The following is a 16,438-nucleotide window of genomic DNA, read 5'->3' on the forward strand; positions in this document are numbered from 1 at the left end:
TCGGGGGTTATCAGAGAAGCAGCCCCCTCCTGTCTGTGCTCACCTGAGAGGCCTCCACGAGCCTGCAGGGACCAGGATGGCATCAGCTGAGGCTGCCCTGCTCGTGGATGCTCCAGTCCTCCCACCACCCTGAGGGGTCGGGGGGACCCTCTCACCTTCCAGGTGAGGGGAGTCAAGTGAGGCTCTGCAGCTGCTTGTAGGGGCCCAAAGGGTGAGAGACGGATGCAGCAGGGTCCTGGGTAGTTGCGGCAGGCCCAGAGACACATCGACGAGGATGAGGTGCGGCCCGGTGTTGAAGGACCATGGAGTCCAAACCTGGCAGGTGGGAGGGACTGTGAGTGCATGTGGGTGCGTGTGTGCGGTGTGTGAGCGTGTGTGCGATGTGTGAGCATGTGTGCAGTGTGTGAGCGTGTGTGCGGTGTGTAAGTGCGTGTGTGGTGTTTGAGCGTGTGTGCTGTTTGTGAGTGCGTGTGCACTGTGTGAGCATGTGTGTGCTGTGCATGAGCGTGTGTGTGCTGTGTGAACAAGTGTGCGGTGTGTGAGCGCGTGTGCTGTGAGAGTGTGTGCGGTGTGTGAGCGCGTTTGCGGTGTGTGAGAGTGTTTGCGGTGTGTGAGCACGTGTGCCGTGTGTGAGCGCGTGTGCGGTGTGTGAGCGTGTGTGCTGTGTGTGAGCGTGTGTGCAGTGGGGGGCTCACTGGGATGGTTCTCTTGTCATCCTAATGCCTGTGAGTGCACCGGCCCCAGTTTGAGGCATCTGCTCACCTGGCACAAGTAGGTGGGAAGTATCGTGGCGTTTAGCTCCAGCCAGACGGCAACTGCGTCTGGTCTCCCTTCACTGCTGAGCAGCCTCAGTCGGGTAAGTATTGAGGTCCCACCATGAACCCCCCCAGCCAGCCCCTCTGGCCACACCCACTCCCTGGAGAATATGCAGGTTCCCAGAGGGGTTCGAAGGAGGTAGCCAGGGGACAGAGATTGGTATGATCCAAGTTTCTGGCCCCTGAGGCCTCTGGAGTGCTGTCCATGTGCTGGACCCCAAGGGGCCACAGGTAAGGAAGAGGTTGGCTTCAGCCTCTGGAGATGAAGGAGCCACAGTCTGGGAGTCAGGCCCAGCCAGGGCCCTGGGGCTGGAAGAGTCAAGGAGTGCTGCTCAGAGGAGGTCTTTAAGCCACAGCTCAGTGGCACCTGAGAGGGACAGCCGAGGCCTCCACCTGGGGTCTGCATCCTGCATCCCGGGGCAGTCTTAATGCCAGTGACAGACAGGAAATCGCTGTCCCCAGGGCTGGGCACGCAGTCCCACCAGCCCCCACCCTGTCTTGCACAGGCCCTGGAGTTTGCTTTTTGTTTGTTTGATGAATTTCTCCGATATTCAAGAAATTAATTTTACTTATTCCTCCAAGCGATCATTAGAAAAGCTTTTAATGAACACAGTAAAACCCAACTAATTATTGCAATGCCATTTTACTCCAAATAAAACTGGCAGGAACCACGAATAGGACGTGTATAATTCTCCTTAGTTTATTAAAACCCATTTATCACATTTTATCCTAGAAGAAACTGATCATATTAGTCTGTGATAATTTAACTAATATTTCCTCACTGCATCTAATATTTAAGGGGAGTTTACTGATATTAAAGTCATAATGCATTATATGGAGATGACCTTGCATTCTAATTACTTTTCTTGGTGAGGAATGGGGACTGGTATGATTCTGTCTGCACCTTTTATTTTATTATTTATTTATTTATTTAATTTATTTAAAAAAATTTTGGCTGCATTGGGTCTTCGTTGCTGCATGCAGGCTTTCTCTAGCTGCGGCAAGCGGGGTCTACTCTTCATTGCGGTGCGTGGGTTTCTCATTGCAGTGGCTTCTCTTGTTGCGGAGCACAGGCTCTAGGGTGCGCGGGCTTCAGTAGTTGTGGCACGTGGGCTCAGTAGTTGTGGTGCACAGGCTTAGTTGCTCCGTGGCACGTGGGATCTTCCCAGACCAGGGCTTGAACCTGTGTCTCCTGCGTTGGCAGGCAGATTCTCAACCACTGCGCCACCAGGGAAGACACACTGTCTGCATCTTCTAGATGGAACCAACGCACATGTAACGGCAGGCCTCTAATTAGGAAAAATCCCCTCCTGGTTTCAGTGGATTCTGTGTGGTGTCATTTTTCCTCCTGGGATGTGGGCTGGGGCCTTGGTGTTGGAGACTCCCCAGGTGGTCCCTGTGCTTCAGAAATCTACCATTTCCAGCCATTCCCTGAATGACCACATTGAACCCAAATTCGCACCCCTGGTGTCCTCCAAAACACAGCAGACACACCTGAGTGTGGAAAAAAAGTGTTGGCTTATATTTAACCCAGAAGCCACATTCCTTCCAAAACCAGTTTGAATTTTCACGTCTTGCTCTGGGAGTATTATTCCCGATCACGAAAGGCCGCCAGGCCGAGGAGGTGGGACGTGGGGTCCCCTTCCTCACTCATATCCGCCCGCAGATCCGCCAAGATCCGCGTCACCCGGCCCTGCTCGCCCTCCCTCGGGGACCACGCACGTCGGGCAAGGCGGGTGGCTCATGCTGGTATGACAGACAGTCCAGATCCCATTGGCTGGAAACAACCAGTTTGGTTCTGATTCCACACGTGGGCTGGTGGGGGTTCTGTTCGCCAGAGCTCTTGGGGGGCCACGCTGAAGGATCCCCCATCTCTTGATGCTGCCCTGAGTGCGGGGCTCAGGGGTCCCATGCAGAGGAAGAGGTCCCATGCACCTCGGTCCTCCAGGGCTTCCACCCGGGGCGAGCCGCCTTCCACTGTCCTGGTCAGGTCACATGGGCGCTGATTTCAGTGCCGCAGTGAGGTGCCAGCCCCTCCTGCAAGCCTGGGAGTCATCCAGGTGAGCACCAAGCCACGGTCCCCGAGCATGGGCCCGCATCTCTCCCCGGGGCGCCATCTCCGGGCTTCCAGCTCTGGCCAAGGGCCCCATGCTGGGCTCTCTGGCCCCAGCAGGACCCCCAGAACCCCCATCTGCCAACCCCCATGCCCTTCCTCCTCCCAGGCCCCCAGGGCTTCATCCCTATGTGGCCCACAGCCCTCCGGCCCCAGGTCCCTTCACTGCCCTGAACTACCCGACCCTCCTATGGCCCCCACACGCACTTGCAGCCGTGGGAAGGACCCACGACGGAGGAGCCCACTGCCCAGGTCACTGAGCACGTTTGCGCCGGGCTGGCAGCCTCTGTAGAGTCACGTTGGCCTGACCCCTTGCGCCCCGAGCACTGCTTAGCGACCCCACCCGCTTCAGGGCACGTCACCCACCGTCTGCTGAGACTCCCCCATTTTTGTCCCCGGGGCCCGCCCACCTCCACCTCCACCTTGATGGAGAAGCTGGCGTCACCCTCACCCAGGCCAGAGCTGAGGCACAGAGGGCCGTCCCCTACCAACCCCTGCTCTCTCCACCCCGGGCTCGGCGAGCTCTCACGGTGCCCGTCTTCAAAGGGCAAAGGGAGATGCAGACGTGGCCCTGCCCGCCAGGCCCGGCCCCTGCCCCTCCCCAGCTCCCCTGCCCGCATCCTTGCTGACAGTTTCTCCAAGGTTCCTGCCGAGTCTCAGGACTCGGAGAGGTCTCTGGAGGCCCAGGTCTCCCCTTGATCTTCACCCACCCTCGGGTCTTCCCCTGACCGCCCCCCCCCCCACCCCGCCCCAGACTTCCTGGCTCACCTGGCAGGTCCTCCCCCTCTACTCAAGCCCCGGGGTCAGCCTGGGCCCCCATCTCCGCTCCTTCCCCAGACATGTCACCATCTCAGGCTCCAGGGGCCCGTCTGTCCCCGCCCTTTTTTCTCCCATTTCCTTCTTTTTTGAGCTCCAGACCTGTGCACTCAGCTGCCTATTCTAATTTCTTTTTATTGTCACGGTCATTTGTTTGAATTGTACGGGTCACACAGGGACACGTGTCTGGGGACCGAGTGAGCACGAGGCTGTATCCCAAGTACAAAGCAGGCTCACTTCCCTTGCCCCCCCAGGGCAGGGAGGCGACCAGACCATTCTCTATATGCACGTGCACGTGTGTACATACAAGGTAAAACACACACTTGCGTCTGGTGATCCTGCTACTGCATAAATGGAACCAGACATATTTCATGGGTTGTCTGCAACTCCCTTCTTTATATTTAACAGGACGTCTCAGGGAGCTATTGGGTTGGCATTCACAGCCTGACCTTGTTTTCTTTTATTTATTTTTTGGTGGCTGCAGAGTTTTTGGTCCTGTGGACATTTCCGTGTAATACGCTCTCCTCTGCTGATGAGAATTGAGCTGCTTCTCCTTCCTTCTCTTCCTAATTGTTTTTTCCCATCACCAAGCTCTGCCCGCGACTTTCCACCGTCCTGTGTGCCCTTCCCTCCCTGGAGCAGAGATCTCAGAGGGTGAGCTGGGCGCAGAGGGACACACGGATGTTTTTGATGGATAGTCCCAGATTGCTTCCTGAGAAGGCTGTAAAAAGTATTCCCCACTGGCTGCACAGGAGGGGGCCTGTTTCTCTTACACATTTGTCATTGTTAGAAAGTATCAATCCTTTACCTTTTCCCCCAGTTTTATGGGTGAAGAACAGTATCTCATGGTTGCTTTCATTGGCTGAACCCTGGTTACCAGTGAAATCAAGCATTATTTATCTTTGTGTGTGTGCGTGTCTTTGTATCTATTTGTTTAATCTGCAGACTTTACCTGTGTTCATGACTTAGAAATGTACTTGTATTTTGTCCCCCTGGGCAGCCTATTCCAGATGTGTCCACATCTCCCGCCCACCCCGAGTGAGGTGTCCATCAGGTCCTCACTGCTGGTAGGTGCACGGGTCTGTCTTTGGACTAATTTGTGCCTTGTCTGCAAGTCCAGTGTTCGTTGCTCTTTTTCAAAATTGGGTTTGCTACGCCCAAGCATTTTCTTTTCCAGGTGAATTTCTGTAGGTCCATCAAATTCCATAAAAGGTGTGATTGCAGTGTGATGGGGGTTCCACTCTGTGAATAGATCACTGGGCATCATAGGCATTTTTACAGCATCGGTTTTCTCATTTAGGAACAGGATTTCTCTCCCATTTACTCAGATTTTCTTTTGTGTCTACCAGTAAAGTTTATCTTTTCTTTGTATAGGTTTGTCTGCATTTCTGTTAGTTATTTTTCCCCAAGATGTTTTCCAGTTTTTCTGGCTATTGCAAATGGAGACAGATGGCTTCTTTTAAACAGCTATTCCTGGTGTATATAGAAAGCGGTGGCTTTTTAGATGTTGATCTTGCCTCTATCTTACTAAACTCTCTTATTATTTTTTGTTGTTGTTTTTTCCCCTGGATTTGCTATCCTCGATTACACTGTTAGTAAATCACAGTTTGTGCCTCTTCCTTTCTGGTCCTCATCACTCTCCAAGGTTGGGCCTGCAGCGTGGAACGGAAGTGTGAGGGCTGACAGCCTCATCTTGTCCCAGATTTTACCCAGAGCCTTTGCTGCTTCACCGAGCGTGAGATTTCCTCTGTTCCCACCACTCGAAGAATTCTCATCCTGAGAGTATGTGAGGTTGTAAAAACGTTTCTTCCACGTGCGTTAAGTTGAGCCTATGTTCATTCTGCTTTCATGAATTATAACGAATCATATTAGTAGATTTCAAATGTTGAATGTCTTGGAAGCACCGGCAGGACCTCCTGCAGCTTCCAGCCCCTCAGAGCTGGTCCTGCGTCCCTGAGCATTGCCCACCTCTGCTACCCCGGAACCTTGGCTCTGGCAGACAGACGGACAGCATTCCAGGGGACGTGCAAGGGAGGAGCAAGGGGCTGCTAGGCCAGGGTTGGTTCGTATCATTTCCACATACACGTTTATACTTTTATATCACATGCACACATCTGCAAACGGTCATTGATTGATTGATTTTATTTATTTGTGGCTGCGTTGGGTCTTCGTTGCTGCGCGCGGGCTTTCTCTAGTTGCAGCGAGCGGGGGCTACTCTTCATTGCGGTGCATGGGCTTTGTAGCGGAGCACGGGCTCTAGGCATGTGGGCTTCAGTAGTTGTGGCACACGGGCTCAGTAGTTGTGGCTCTTGGGCTCTAGAGCGCAGGCTCAGTAGTTGTGGCGCACGGGCTTAGTTGCTCCACAGCATGTGGGATCTTCCCGGACCAGGGCTCGAACCCATGTCCCCTGCATTGGCAGACGAATTCTTAACCACTGCGCCACCAGGGAAACTCCCCTTGATGTGTTTTAAAGTTTACGTAAATGGTAAGAGTGTGAAATTCTTGCAACTTGCCTTTTCACTCCACGTCAAGTTTTTGAAATGTATTCCTGTTGATGGATGTAAACCCAGTGAGGTTCAAAAGAGACCCAGTGTTTCTTTTGACTGTGGTAGAACATTCAATGGTGGGAATAAGGCATGGTTGATTGGTCCCTCTCCACTAAAGAACTCCCAGATCCTTTCCAGCTTTCCCACCTTACAAACAGCCATCCCACCGATGGCCTCATTTCTGTCTGCAGGTGCTGGTGAGTGGAAGCTCTCCACTGCAGGTAGTGTTTCGGGTGTGGGGGGTGTACCTTCAGCTTTCCGTGAAATCCTACATGCGATGCTTTAACCATGCCTGGCTGGCATGTTCTAAGTGCTAAGCGCTAACCATCATCATTATTATTAAGTATTGACAAATTACTGTCTGAAGCATCTATATCAATTTACACGCCCGCCAGCAATGGCTGGAGCTCCCATCTCCACGAATTCAAGGCAACACTCAGTGGTGTCAGACTTATTAATTTTTTACACTCTAATGGGTGAAAAATGGCATCTTGTTCTTTTAATTTGTGTTTCTTGGTGTTAGCAGTGAAGTTGAGCATCTTTTCACGTATTTATTGCACATTGTTTTCTCTCATATTTATAGTTTCCTGTCGTGTGCTCATTTTTCTTTGGGGTTGCTTGTCTTTTTCTTATTGATTTTCAGCAATTATTTATGTATCTGGGTAGTGATACTTTATTGGTTATATGGGTTGCAAATATATCCTCCCAGTCTGAGGCTTGTATTTCTTACCTTATTGATGGTATCTTTTGCTGAACAGAATTATAAATTTTAATGTGTCTGATACACCAAACTTTCCCTTATGTTTTGTGATGTTGGTATAAAATTTTATGTTGTCTTTGGCAGTTTTGTATCTTCACACGGAGGTTTTTTTTTTTTTTTTTTTTTTTTTTTTTTTTTGCGGTATGCGGGCCTCTCACTGTTGTGGCCTCTCCCGTTGCGGAGCACAGGCTCCGGATGCGCAGGCCCAGCGGCCATGGCTCACGGGTCCAGCCGCTCCGCGGCATATGGGATCCTCCCAGACCGGGGCACGAACCCGCATCCCCTGCATCGGCAGGCGGACTCTCAACCACTGCGCCACCAGGGAGGCCCTCACACGGAGGTTTTTACCCACCTGACGTGAAGCATCTCTTTTTCTGTCGTGCTGGGTCCATGGCTGTAGCCCCCCGTGGGGTAGGAGGTCCCCTCTATCACATATTGAGCTCACATACACAGTAGGTCTTGTCCCAGCTGTCCCTCCAGTTTCATTATTTTATTTGTCCATCCTGAAACAGGTAACTTTAGAAAATAAGTCTTGTTCTCTGAGGTAAGTCTCTGACCTTTATCTTCAGGTATGTCTTGGCTATTTTGGACCCATTGCTCTTATGTATTGATTTTGTAAATCAGCTTGAAAAACCCATTTTGGATATAGACTGGAAACACAGGGAATTTTCATCATTTTTGAGTCTTCCTGTTCACGAGTATGGTGCATCTCTCATTTTTTAGGTCTTTCACACTTTCAACAAAGTCCAACCAACAAAATTCCTATTAGAAAGGTTTTGCACACACCCCCCTAGAAATCTTGTGTTTTTGGACAGTTAATGGCATCTTACAATACTAAGTTATCTAATCTTTGCAAGTAACTTTTATGTTGAATTTATATTCTGCAACTCATTGAATTCCCTGATTTAACTTTAATAGCTGTCTGTAGATTACCTTGATTGTTCTCTTTTGAAACTGTCTGCAAATGGTGACAGTTTCTGGCTTTTTCCCCTTTCTAGACTCTGTTTTTCTTGCCACAGGGTGTTTCTAGGTGTTCAACCACAATAAGGCATAAAAGTGGGTCTGATGTGAAAGGGCAGCAGTGCTGAATTTTACCATCACGGATAACCTTCTCTGTGGGATGTGATCATCTCTATCAGGACAGGGAAATTCCCTCGTGTTCTTAGATTGCAAAGATTTTTTTGTCCCCCTAGAATCATGAATTAGTGTCTTTCTTCTCTAATGTTTGGTTCAGAAATATTTTTTCTTTTCTTTTTTTAAAGTTGAGGTATAGTTCATTTACAATATTGTATATGTTTTAGGTGTGTAACATAGTAATTCACAATTTTTAAAGGTTATACTCCATTTATAGTTTTTATAAAATATTGGCTGTATTCCCTGTGCTATACAATATATCCTTGTAGCTTATTTATTTTATACATAATAGTTTGTGCCTCTTACTCCACTCCCCCTATCTTGCCCCTCCCTCTTTCTCTTTCCCAAGTTTGTTCTCTATATCTGTGAATCTGTTTCTTTCCTGTTATATTCACTAGTTTGTTTTATATTTTTGATTCCACGTATAAGTGATATTTTACAGTATTTTAGATTCCACATATAAGTGATATTTTACAGTATTTTACAGTATTTGCCTTATACTACATATAAGTGATATTTTACAGTATCCACATATAAGTGATATTTTACAGTATTTATCTTATTTTACTAGGCATAATACTTTCCAAGTCCATCCATGTTGTTGCAAATGGCAAAATCTCATTCTTTTTTATGGCTGAGTAATATTCCATTGTATATATGTACCACATCTTCTTTATCCATTTATCTATCAGTGGATACTTAGGTTGCTTCCATGTCTTGGCTATTATAAATGCTGTTGCTATGAACACTGAGGTGTATGTATCTATTTGAATTACTGTTTTCTTTTTCTTCGGATATATACCAAGGAGTGGAATTGCTGGGTCATATGATAATTTTATTTTTAACTTTTTGAGGCACCTCCACACTGTTTTCCACAGTAGCTGCACCAATTTACATTCCCTCCAACAGTGCAGGAGGGTTCCTTTTTCTCCACAACCTTGCCAACGCTTGTTATTTATTGTCATTTTGATGATAGCCATCTGACAGGTGTGAGGTGATATCTCATTGTGGTTTTGATTTGCATTTCCCTGATGTTGAGCATCTTTTCATATGCTTGTTGGCCATCTGTATGTCTTCTTTGGAAAAATATCTATTCAGGTCTTCTGCCCATTTTTAAATTGGGTTGTTTGTTTTTGAAATTGAGCTGTATGAGCTGTTTATATTTTTTTGATATCAACCCCTTATCTGTCATATCACTTGCAAATATTTTCTCCCACTCAGTAGGTTGTCTTTTCATTTTGTCGATGGTTTCCTTTGCTTTGCAAAAGCTTTTTAAAATTAGGTCCCATTTGTTTATTTTTGCTTTTGTTTTCCCTTGCCTTAGGCGACAGATCAAAAAAATATTGCTGCGATTTACGTCAAAGACTCTTCCACCTGTGTTTTCTTCTAGGAGTTTTATGGTTTCCTGTCTTACATTTAGGTCTTTAATTCATTTTGAGTTTATTTCTGTGTACGGTGTTAAAGAATGTTCTTATTTCATTCTTTTACATGTAGCTGTCCAGTCAGTGGTATTGTTATACCTCCATTATTAGTTATCCGTGATATTCTTCTTCTTCTTAGGCAACGCTCTCTAGGTGTCCCTATGTCGTTTTTCACTCACTCTAGCCTCATGCATTCCATTCCGTCTTCCTGGGTTCACTTTTCTTTTAGCCAAAATTCACCTCTTGGTAGCATGTTCTGTAAGGGTCTTTAGTGAGACAATCTCTCAGGGATTTTTGGTTTTATACTTTCTCTTGAACACTGTTCATCTGGGTATAGAATTCTAGATCAACGATATACTATTATACCACATGTTATTAGTGGAATATACTAATCCACTGTGTGTGGTCGTGATGGTCACAAGTGTGAAGTTTGCTCTCAATCTAATTACAGGTTTTTTTTTTATCACTAATAAGTCCTTTCTTTCCAAGTACTTTTAATGTTTATCTTTTTCTTCAGTATTTTACAATTTGATAATATTTCTTTTTAAAACAGCATTGCTGCCGGGATCGCGTCTCTGTCCATGAGGGGGGGAGGGGGTGGCGCGCGCGCCATTTCTAGTCGTTTTCAAAGCGCCTCGCGCTGATTCTCACGGGCCCGGCCGTCGGCCCCAGCTCTGCCCTGCATAATAAAATGGCTAATCAGGTGAATGGTAATGCGGTACAGTTAAAAGAAGAGGAAGAACCAATGGATACTTCCAGTGTAACTCACACAGAACACTACAAGACACTGATAGAGGCAGGCCTCCCACAGAAGGTGGCAGAAAGACTTGATGAAATATTTCAGACAGGATTGGTAGCTTATGTCGATCTTGATGAAAGAGCCATTGATGCTCTCAGGGAATTTAATGAAGAAGGAGCTCTATCTGTACTACAGCAGTTCAAGGAAAGTGACTTATCACATGTTCAGAACAAAAGTGCATTTTTATGTGGAGTTATGAAGACCTACAGGCAAAGGGAGAAACAGGGGAGCAAGGTGCAAGAGTCTACAAAGGGACCCGATGAAGCAAAGATCAAGGCCTTGCTTGAGAGGACTGGTTATACCCTGGATGTAACCACAGGACAGAGGAAGTATGGTGGTCCTCCACCAGACAGTGTGTACTCTGGCATGCAACCTGGAATTGGAACAGAAGTCTTTGTAGGTAAAATACCAAGAGATTTATATGAGGATGAGTTGGTGCCCCTTTTTGAAAAGGCTGGTCCCATTTGGGATCTACGTCTTATGATGGATCCACTGTCTGGTCAGAACAGAGGGTATGCATTTATCACCTTCTGTGGAAAGGAAGCTGCACAGGAAGCTGTTAAACTGTGTGACAGCTATGAAATTCGCCCTGGTAAACACCTTGGAGTGTGCATTTCTGTTGCAAACAACAGGCTTTTTGTTGGATCAATTCCGAAGAATAAGACTAAAGAAAACATTCTGGAAGAATTCAGTAAAGTCACAGAGGGTTTGGTGGACGTTATTCTCTATCATCAACCCGATGACAAAAAGAAGAATCGGGGGTTCTGCTTCCTTGAGTATGAGGATCACAAGTCAGCAGCACAAGCCAGACGCCGGCTGATGAGTGGAAAAGTAAAAGTATGGGGAAATGTAGTTACAGTTGAATGGGCTGACCCTGTGGAAGAACCAGATCCAGAAGTCATGGCTAAGGTGAAAGTTTTATTTGTGAGAAACTTGGCTACTACAGTGACAGAAGAAATATTGGAAAAGTCGTTTTCTGAATTTGGAAAACTTGAAAGAGTGAAGAAGTTGAAAGATTATGCGTTTGTTCATTTCGAAGACAGAGGAGCAGCTGTTAAGGCCATGGATGAAATGAATGGCAAAGAAATAGAAGGGGAAGAAATTGAAATAGTCCTAGCCAAGCCACCAGACAAGAAAAGGAAAGAGCGCCAAGCTGCTAGACAGGCCTCCAGAAGCACTGCGTATGAAGATTATTACTATCACCCTCCTCCTCGTATGCCACCTCCAATTAGAGGTCGGGGTCGTGGTGGGGGGAGAGGTGGATATGGCTACCCTCCAGATTACTATGGCTATGAAGATTACTATGATGATTACTATGGTTATGATTATCACGACTATCGTGGAGGCTATGAAGATCCCTACTACGGCTATGATGATGGCTATGCAGTAAGAGGAAGAGGAGGAGGAAGGGGACGGCGAGGTGCTCCACCACCACCAAGGGGGCGGGGAGCACCACCTCCAAGAGGTAGAGCTGGCTATTCACAAAGGGGGGCACCTTTGGGACCACCAAGAGGCTCTAGGGGTGGCAGAGGGGGTCCTGCACAACAGCAGAGAGGCCGTGGTTCCCGTGGATCTCGGGGCAACCGTGGGGGCAATGTAGGAGGCAAGAGAAAGGCAGATGGGTACAACCAACCTGATTCCAAGCGCCGTCAGACCAACAACCAACAGAACTGGGGTTCCCAGCCCATCGCTCAACAGCCGCTTCAGCAAGGTGGTGACTATTCTGGTAACTATGGTTACAATAATGACAACCAGGAATTTTATCAGGATACTTATGGGCAACAGTGGAAATAGACAAGTGAGGGCTTGAAAATGATACTGGCAAGATACGATTGGCTCTAGATCTACATCCTTCAAAAAAAAATTGGCTTATCTGTTTCATCTTTAAGTAGCAATTTGCTGCCATTTGTATTGGGCTGAAGAAATCACTATTGTGTATATACTCAAGTCTTTTTATTTTTTCCTCTTTTCATAAATGCTCTTGGACATTATTGGGCTTGCAGAGTTCCCTTATTCTGGGAGTTACAATGCTTTTATCCTTTCAGGCTTCATTTTAGCTTCAAAACAAGCTGAGCACACTGTTAAATCATGATTTTGCAGAACCTTTGATTTTGGACAGCTTCATTTTTTGGATTTGGGATAGATTACCTAGCAGTATGGAGTATGCTGTAAATAAAAATACAAGCTAGTGCTTTGTCTTAGTAGTTTTAAGAAATTAAAGCAAACAAATTTAAGTTTTCTTGTATTGAAAATAACCTATGATTGTATGTTTTGCATTCCTAGAAGTAGGTCAACTGTGTTTTTAAATTGTTATAACTTCACACCTTTTTGAAATCTGCCCTACAAAATTTGTTTGGCTTAAAGGTCAAAGCCGTGACAATTTGTTCTTTGATATGATTGTATTTCCAATTTCTTGTTCATGTAAGATTTCAATAAAACTCAAAAATCTATTCAAAACATTAAAAAAAAAAACAGCATTGCTGAGGGGCAGTTGACAGGCAATTAAACTGTATATATTGAAAGTATAAAATTGGATACATTTGACATTTATGAAACCATAACTACAGTTAAGATAGTGAATGTATCTATCACCCCCCAAAACTTCCTGTGCCCTTTGTAATCCATCCTCCCTAATTCCCTACCACTGAGAGGCTTTCAGTCAATATGGTTTGCATTTTCTATGATTTCTATATAAAGGGGAGCATAGAACGTATCCTCATTTTTCCCCCTGCAAAATTATTTTAAGATTCATTCATGTTGCCAGTATTCATAGTATCGTTCCTTTTTATGGCTGAGTAGTTTAATTGCACAAATATACACAATTCCTTTATGCACTCACCACTTGATGAACATTTGGATTGTCTCCCATTTGGGGCTATTAAAACTAAAAGTCTATGAACACTGGTGCACAAGTCTTTATATAAACATATATTTTCTTCCTCTAGGAGTGGAATGGCTGAGTCATACAGCAGTAGGTATATGTTTATCCAATGAACTGCCAAACTGTTTTCCAAAGTGGCTGCACTGTTTTGTATTCCCACTGGCAGTGCACACGGGTTCCAGCTGCTCCACGTCCTCACGTGGATGGTCAGAGTTTTTCATTTTAGATATTCTACTAGGTGAGTCGTGGTACCTCTTTGTGGTTTTCATTTGCATCTCTTTGATGACTAATGGTGTAATTCTCATGCTCTTCTTTGCCATCCATGGTGCTACTGAAGCATCTGTCCCAATTTTTGTCCTCCTTTTCATTGGGTACTTGGTTTCCTTTTTGTAGAGGTTTGAGAGCTTTTATATGTTCTGGATAGAAGTCCATTACAGATGTGTAATTTGAAGGTATAGTCTCCCAGCCTGCTGCTTGTCCTTTCATCCTCTCAACAGTGTACTTTGAAGAGCAAAAGTTCCTAGTTTTGATGAAGTGCATTCAATTGATTTGTTCTTATGTGGATTGTGCTTTGATGTCATGCCTAAAAAACCTCTGTCTAATCCAAGGTTACAAAGATCTCCTGACCTATTTTCTTCTGGAAGTTTTATAATTTAAGGTCTATGATCCATTTTGAATTAAATTTTCAAATTAATCTGAGTTTGGGATCAAAGTTTTTTTTTTAATCCATCATCATTTGTTGAAAATACCATTATTTCTCCATTGAATTATCTTTGTACTTTTGTCAAAAGTCAATTGACTGTATATATGGGAACTCTATATTGTACTCTATCTTTATGCAAACACCATACTGTTTTGATTAATGTAACTTTATAGTTAGTCTTAAAATCAGATAGAGTAAGTCCTCCAACTTAATTCTTTTTTCAAAGTTGTTTCAACTATTCTAGGTCCTTTCCACTTCCATATAAATTTTAGATCCTATTTGTCAATTTCTACAGGAAAAGCTTACTAGAATTTTGATTGAGATTCCATTGATCAACCTGGGGAGAATTCACATCTTAACAACTTCGAGTCTTCTTATCCATGAATATGGTATACAACTCCATTTAGTTAGATCTTGTTTAATTTCAGCAATGTTTGTGGTTTTCAGTGCAGAAGTCTCACATGTCTTTTGTCAAATTTACGCCTAAACATTCCATATTTGTTTTTTGTTTGTTTGGGATTTTTGTTGTTGCTGTTTTCTGTTTTATTTTATTTTTTCTTAATGTTTATTGGAGTATAATGCTTTACAATATTGTGTTAGTTTCTGCTGTACAGCAAAGTGAAGTATTCTGTATTTGTTAGTGGTGTTTTACAGGTTATGGTTTTTAAAATTCCATGTTCTGATTTCTTGTTGTGAGTATGTAAATATACAATTGGTTTCTGTACACCAGTCTTGAACCCTGACACTTTGCTAACTCTTTATTAGTCTAGAGCTTTTATTTTGTGGACTTCATGGGATTTTTTTCTACAGAAAGTTTTATTTCTTTCTAATCTGCATGCCTTTTTTTCTTGCCTTATTTTACTAGATAGAAACTCCAGTAAAATGTTGAGTAAAAGTGATGAGATAATCAAAGATGAGAGCAGGCATCTTTACCTTGTTTTCAATCTTAGGAAGATATAGGTTTTGGGTAGATGGCCTTTATCAGATGCAGAAATTTCATTTTATTCCTAGTTTTTGAGGACTTTTATCACAAATTAATATTGAATTTTAAGTACTTCTTCTACTGAGATGATGATAGGTTTCTCCTTTTTAGTACATTAATATGGTAAAATTCATTGACTGATTTTTGACCTTAAGTCAACTTTGCTTTCCTGGGATTAATCTCACTTTGTCATGATATAACATCACATATGTATGCATATATTTGTTAAAACTTTGGTAAGAACTTTTGCATCTTTGTTTGTGAGGAATATTGTTTGCTGGTATCATTCCTTGTGATGTGTTTGATTAAATATCACAATAAGACTGGCTTCATCAAATGATAAGGGAAGGGGCCCTGCCTCTTCTATTATCTGGAAGAGTTAGTGTAGAATTGATATTATTTCTTCCTTAAACTTCACCCTTGAAACTATGGGGGCCTGTAGTTTTCCTTGTTGTAAGGGCTTTAATGACAAAATCAATTTCTTTATCAGATATAGGACTATTCACATTAGCTATTTTTTCTTAATTTTGGTAGTTTACATCTTTGAAGGAGTTTTCCACTTCATCTATGTTGTCAATTTTATTGGCCAAATGTTTTTCATAATGTTCAATTTTTTTCCTCATAGTAACTAGAATATTAGGTGAGATCCACTCTCTCATTCCTGATATTGGTCATTGTTTTGCCTTCTCTCTTTTTTCTTGTTCGGTTGGGATAGAAGTTTATCAGTTTTTGATCTTTTAAGGCAATCAGCTTTTACTTTTATTGGTTTTCTCTATAGTTTCCCCCTTTTTCTTTCATTGATTACTGCTCTTTATTTTCATTTTTATGCTTACTTAGGATTACTTTGTTCTTTTTCTAGTTTTTTAAGTTGAAAGCTTTGGTCATTGATTTGAAATCCTTCCTTTTGGTTATAACATAGGTTCTTAGTGCTAAAATTTTCCTCTAGGCACTATATTAGCTGCACCCCCCAAATTTTGACATGTCAGGTTTTCATTTTCACTCAGTTCAAAAGACTTTCCAATTTCCATTTTGATTTCTTCTTTGAACCATGGGTTATTTAGAAGCATGTGCTGTTCAGTCAAATATTTTGAATTTTCCAAGTATCTTTCAATTATTGATTTTTAATTTAATTCTGTTTGGATCAAGATCATGACTTGTATAATTTGAATCCTTTTACATGTATTGTGACTTGTTTTATGACTTGAAATATGGTCAATCTGGGTAAATGCTCTATGTGCACTTGAAAAGGTTGTGTATTCTGCTAGTGTTGGGTGGAGGGGTCTATGGATATCCATTAGTTGGGGTGGTTGAAACATTCATTGTTCAAATCTTCTATAGCTTCACTGATTTCCTATATACCCTGTTATACGCAGGCCCTGATCAATACATGGCTGGAGGCTCTGGGGGAAGTCTGCAGAATCTGGAGCCCTGTCTCTATGCAGCTCCCCTTCCCATACATTTCTCTCCC

General features: G+C 44.0%; 1 protein-coding gene across 1 annotated transcript; it reads left to right on the forward strand.

The window, feature by feature from the left end:
• Positions 1-10,176: 10,176 nt before the first annotated feature.
• On the forward strand, positions 10,177-12,792 carry LOC132487795 (heterogeneous nuclear ribonucleoprotein R). The gene has a single exon (XM_060095552.1). It carries the CDS (start codon positions 10,297-10,299, stop codon positions 12,196-12,198), a length of 1,902 nt encoding a protein of 633 aa, XP_059951535.1. The 5' UTR covers positions 10,177-10,296; the 3' UTR covers positions 12,199-12,792.
• The last annotated feature ends 3,646 nt before the right edge of the window (positions 12,793-16,438 follow it).

Source organism: Mesoplodon densirostris, chromosome 4 (genome assembly GCF_025265405.1).
Source record: "Mesoplodon densirostris isolate mMesDen1 chromosome 4, mMesDen1 primary haplotype, whole genome shotgun sequence".
Taxonomy (NCBI): Eukaryota; Metazoa; Chordata; class Mammalia; order Artiodactyla; family Ziphiidae; genus Mesoplodon; species Mesoplodon densirostris.